Source organism: Choloepus didactylus, chromosome 6 (genome assembly GCF_015220235.1).
Source record: "Choloepus didactylus isolate mChoDid1 chromosome 6, mChoDid1.pri, whole genome shotgun sequence".
Taxonomy (NCBI): Eukaryota; Metazoa; Chordata; class Mammalia; order Pilosa; family Megalonychidae; genus Choloepus; species Choloepus didactylus.
The window spans coordinates 19,242,216-19,247,830 of NC_051312.1; the positions used below are offsets into that span (position 1 = coordinate 19,242,216).

At 39.8% G+C, this 5,615-nt stretch overlaps 1 protein-coding gene across 1 annotated transcript; it reads left to right on the forward strand.

The window, feature by feature from the left end:
* Nucleotides 1-4,436: 4,436 nt before the first annotated feature.
* LOC119538245 (olfactory receptor 9I1) lies at nt 4,437-5,381 on the forward strand. The gene has a single exon (XM_037841069.1). The coding sequence runs from the start codon at nt 4,437-4,439 to the stop codon at nt 5,379-5,381; it is 945 nt and encodes a 314-aa protein (XP_037696997.1).
* Nucleotides 5,382-5,615: the final 234 nt, after the last annotated feature.

The window sequence follows — 5,615 nt, forward strand, 5'->3', positions numbered from 1 at the left end:
TGTGCCCTTCAGCACCTTTTACATTAGGTAAAAATCCAGTATAAGTTTTTAAATAGCATTATTATGCTTCCATTTTTATTATTGAGAAAATTGATGTTCCAACTGGTTAAGTAATTTTCCCAAGGTTCTAACAAAGGAGGGACATGGCAAATCTTGGTCTGAGTCAACCCAAGAAGAAGGAAGAAAAGTTATGGAACTGAAGAAAAAAAAAAAAAATAGCAGAATCCATCTTAACCCTCTCCTCACAATCATGGAGTTGAGTGTTTGCCTAATGGTTTTAGAGAAGCATAGTGATTTTAAAAGTCTGTGGCTTGGGTCTGCAGAAAGTGTAATTCTCTTCCCATAAGAGAGCAGCATGATGTGGTGGAAAGAGCACAGAATTTGAGGTTATAAAGTCCTGGGTTCCCTGTTGATTCTGTTCCTTCCTAGGTGTGTGACAAGTTGGGCAACTTTATTAACCTCTCTGAGCCTCGCTTTGCTGATCCAGAAGCAGTTGTGGAGTTGCTGGAAGTGTTAGAGGTAATGTATGAAAGGGCCTGGCTCACATGTAGCACCAACCCAGTGTGGGTGCATGTTGAACAATCTTGTCCCTAAATCAGAGAGAACCTCAGTACTTAGCCATGAGATGGATAGAAAATGAGGTGCCATAATTAGGACCATTTCAGATTTAGATGTTGAAAAAGTGTTGAAATTAGCCAAGTTCTCATGATTTGAAAGGAGGAAGGATTTGTTTATCTATAAAACTGCAGGGGGGATTTATTTGTTTCCATATATAATGAAGATGCAATAAAATGTAGGGAGGCAGCAAAACATTCCTGCTAGGAGCACAGAATTTACTATTGAACAATTAGGGCTCAGAACCCAACTCTTCTACTTATTCAACTGGATGACCCCTGACAAGTTGACCTCCTAGAGGTTCAAATTCCTCCTTGGTAAAAGTAGGATAATAATAGTGTTTAAAGTGTTCTATTCAGAAATAAATAAGATCATATATGCAACGAACTCAAAATCTTAGTGGAATGGATAAGGAAAATGTGATGTAAGCATACCAAGAAAGGTCATACAAAATCAGAAATAACAAACTAGATTTACCTGCATAACATGGACAAATCACAAAAATATAGGATGTGTGGAAAAGGGAGGAAGCAAAATTGGTTTTATAGTAAAATATCATCTATGTAAATTTTAAAACACATCGATACACATATTTATAAATAAATATGAAAGGAATAAGCATGGAAAGATATATATATCTTCAGTATGCATATGTACTGAATACACTAGAGGATACACTAATGGGGAGCAGGGGAAGGAGTAGACATAGAGAGGAAGAGGGAAAATAATAAAATAAGATGAAGGGCCTTACCCTGATCAGTGGAGATGGTTTATCAGAAACTGAAGTGTATAATCAACTCAATTCTGGACCTAAGATCCCATAAGATAATTTTAAGCAACTATAAATCACTTGAAATAATGCCTGTGCATCTTATATACTCAGTAATTAGTAGCAAAGAAATGTTTGTTTCTGATAGTGCAGATATTAGGAAAATTCTTTCAAGAGTCTCATTTAGACCATATACCTAGACATATACATCATAGATTAAGAGAGACAAAGGAACATTAATAATCACATAATCTAGCTTCACCATCTTTCAGTATCCCAAGAAGGGGAAGTAAACTTTTAAAGGTTACCCAGCTAGTTAGGGCCTATTCAAACTTGGCAATCATGGGACTTGACCATACCAAGAGGGCCTTCCAAAGAAGCTAACTCATCTTCAAACCCTGATGCTGGAATGGGAGTGGGAAAGAGAAGGGGGAAACAGCCCTAGGAGCCCATGTTGCATATGATGTGTCTCCCTTCCACTAGTAACCAATGATTAGAGTGGAGGAGGCCCCTGACCCAAGAGCAGATTTCACTAGGCCTGGCATGAAGTTATGTGCTGTTTCTCTTTCTACCCACATAGTGATTAAACCATGATGATTCTACAGATGCCTGAGCTGGTTTGGGTCTTTGTCACAAGTGCAGGGCCTGTCACTGCTAGATCCCGGAAGAATTAGACCTCGGGTGGGAAGAGAGTAGAACAACTACTCATGGAAGCCAGAGGACCTGCTGTTCCCAGGCCTTCAAACAACTAATTCTTTGACTTTTGGACAAGTCATTAACCTCTATGGGGAATGTTATCGCAAACATAATGACAGTATCAATCCTGTCCACTTTACAGGGAGGTGGAGCCAATCACAGACACTTGTGGACATAGAAAATGTATAAAAGAAAGTATAAAGAGGTATTAGGAAAAGTAATTTGTATCATTATGGATTTTATTAAAAATGGCAATCACCATATTGCTACAGCAGAGAAAATTCCTAGTTGTGTTACGAAGGACGGAGTTTCTTAAGAATCTAATTTTGATATTGGTAGATTCACCATGGTGTCTGATGACATATGTTGATATTCGTGGATTTGGTTTTAGAGTCAAGGTCTTTGAATTTGCAAATTCCAACCAGAGGGGATTTGGGATGAGGCATTGAGGAAGCCTGGCAATTGGCCCAGGGGGAGCAGTGTAGGTTAATGGAATCAGGAGACTTGGAGGTAGACCCTGAACCCACCACTCACCCACATTGAAGTCAAATAACTTCACATGCCTGGTGCCAGTCTCTCATTCTCAGTTAAAACTAATATCACCTGTCTCATAGGGTTGTCACAAGAAATCCATAAAATATCGTACCTGGAAGGTCCTGGGATAGCGGAGATACTTTTGAAGAAAGAACACATGAATTTGGGCTTATGTAAGAGATCCCAAGAGCCACTTGGACTTTAGGAACTTTAACCTAGATGAGCTTAGAACACAGTCAGTGGCAAGCACATAGCATCATGATGCGTCTCAAATCTGTGTCATGACTGAAAGACAAAGCAAACTCAACTAGGGCACAGTGATTTTGAGCAATTATAGAGTAGAAGAAAAGAGTATTCATTTGACTTGATGCTTGAAAGCTTCTTGAAGCAGCAGCTTAGTGGCATTTCCTACTCTACATACCCAATAACACTATTTAGTCTTGCAGTAAATGACGTGCATGTAATCCTAGTAGAGAAGCACCATTTATTGTTTTTAGAATCTACCCACAGACGAAGTATAGAAGACAACTAGAATAGCAGGTAGTGCTAAATGAATGAGATAAAAGCCTGAATATTTTTTTCATGGGGCAGAGTAGATGACAGAGAAAAGAACAGGAGAATAAATTCTTCATGTTACTCAGTAAAAATCCAGATTTACTCACTCAATTATTCAAACAAAGAATAGGGATGCAAATATATTATTTAAAGGGACAAAGTAACACATAGAAGATCTAAAGATAGCAATAAAATAAAGTTTATGTGAGGGGTAATTCATTATCTTTCAGAACAGTAAGTCAATAAATACTATCTAAAATTGATGATGATGATAACAATAATAATAGTTGACATTATTTAGCTCTTTCTATGTGCTAGGCACTATTATATGCCCTTTGCAGGTATAAACTTATTTACCACTCTATTACCACAATAGCCCTACAATGGTGTAGGCATATTTTTCTATGTTATGGAAAAGGAAATTGAAGCACAAAGGGATTAGGTAACTTGTACAAGGTCACACAACTATAAAGTAGGTAGCAAGGCCACAAATTTGAAATATTAATTGTAATCACGGTGTTATAAATAAATTAATTTTAAATACAATCAGTTGAAGGTGATGGCAGGAATGATAAAGAAAAAAGTGGTGATAAAGATATTTTACTTTTCATTTAACACCATTCTGACTAGGCAGTTTTTTGACCATATGCCTGAATAATTATATAATAAGAAGAAAAATATCTTAATATATAATATAAGGGAACAGTCAACATGAAAAGCAGATTCATTATCTTCCACTTCTTTCATGAGAAGAAGGAATTAGAATTGTTGAGAATATCTGAAAGGGGTAAAACTAAGGGAAACTTGTAGAAGGTACAGAAAGAGAAAAATTCAGGTTCATAAAGAGAATTAGCAGGTGAAACTGTCCAAGGATGGAGGCTCACCAAGCAACTGGGTGACCACACAGGAGATGTGCAGTAGAGGAGACTCCAGCATCAGTCGGTGTTTTGAACAGATTCTGTCTCGGTCCCTTCCAAACCTGAGAGTCTGTGTATCTCTTATCATCATAGAAATTTCCAAATTTGAACCAGTATTAATTTGGATCAGAAACATTAGCCCAACATCTCAGCTATGTAAAATGCAAGAGGAGAATGAAGATACCCAAGTGGAATCAGCCAAATACAGAATTTCTGAAAAACAAGCTCTACATGTTGGCCCAGAAAAATAAATCCAACTCCTACCACAGAGAGAAAGAATCCATCCTTCAATTCTGGAGTTTTTTTCAAATTTCATCTTCATCCACAGACCAGGAGTCCACATGGAATCCATGGACAAGAACAATCTCACCACAGTAACTGAGTTCATTCTCACAGGCTTTACCGACCACCCCAGGTTAGAGGTTCCCCTCTTCCTGGTGTTTCTCAGTTTCTATCTAGTCACCTTACTGGGGAACGTGGGGATGGCCATTCTAATTCAAGTGGATGTCCAACTTCACACACCAATGTACTTCTTCCTCCATCACCTCTCTCTGATGGATGCCTGCTATGCCTCTGTCATCACCCCTCAGATCCTGGCCACACTGGCCACAGGAAAGACGGCAATATCCTTTGGCCACTGTGCTGCCCAGTTCTTTTTCTTCACCATTTGTGCAGGCACAGAGTGTTTCCTGCTGGCGGTGATGGCCTATGACCACTTTGTAGCCATTAGCAACCCACTCCTCTACACTGTGGCCATGAATCCCCAAATGTGCTGGAGTTTGGTGGCAGGAGCTTATGTCTCTGGGGTTTCAGGGGCCATCCTGCGTACTACATGCACCTTCACCCTCTCCTTCTGTGATGACAATCAGATCAACTTCTTCTTCTGTGACCTCCCTCCCCTGCTAAAGCTTGCCTGCAGTGACACAGCAAGCACTGAGATTGTCATTGTCTTCTTTGGCAACTTTGTGATCTTAGCCAATGCCTTGGTCATCCTGATTTCCTACCTGCTCATCATCAAGGCCATCTTGAGGATGAAATCTTCAGGTAGCAGAGCTAAGACTTTCTCCACATGTGCCTCCCACCTCACTGCTGTGGCCCTTTTCTTTGGAACCCTCATCTTCATGTATTTACGGAGTGGCTCAGGCAAATCCCTAGAGGAAGACAAGGTGGTGTCTGTCTTCTACACTGTGGTCATCCCCATGCTGAACCCTCTGATCTACAGTCTGAGAAACAAGGATGTGAAAGCTGCCTTCAAAAAGATCACTGGTAGATTTCAGGTGTCCAAGAGCATGTAGAGCTAAGTGAGGGGGTCTCTCATCTTGGTCCATCCTCTCCGCATTTATATAAATATATCCTAATAGTCACCAGCACTGTATGCAACGTCTACCCAGGAACAGAGAGAAGGCAGAGAGGTGCCACCAGGCACACAAGCAAAACTGTAAATGTTGTGAAATTTGTTTCCACCAATCCCATGGTATCATCTTCTTCTACCCCTCTCCCACCTTCCTAAGCACCTGCAGTCTCAAGCT

Bases quoted from the DNA above. Each gene is read 5' to 3' on its own strand.
- LOC119538245 (XM_037841069.1), top strand. From the start codon at position 4,437: ATGGACAAGAACAATCTCACCACAGTAACTGAGTTCATTCTCACAGGC.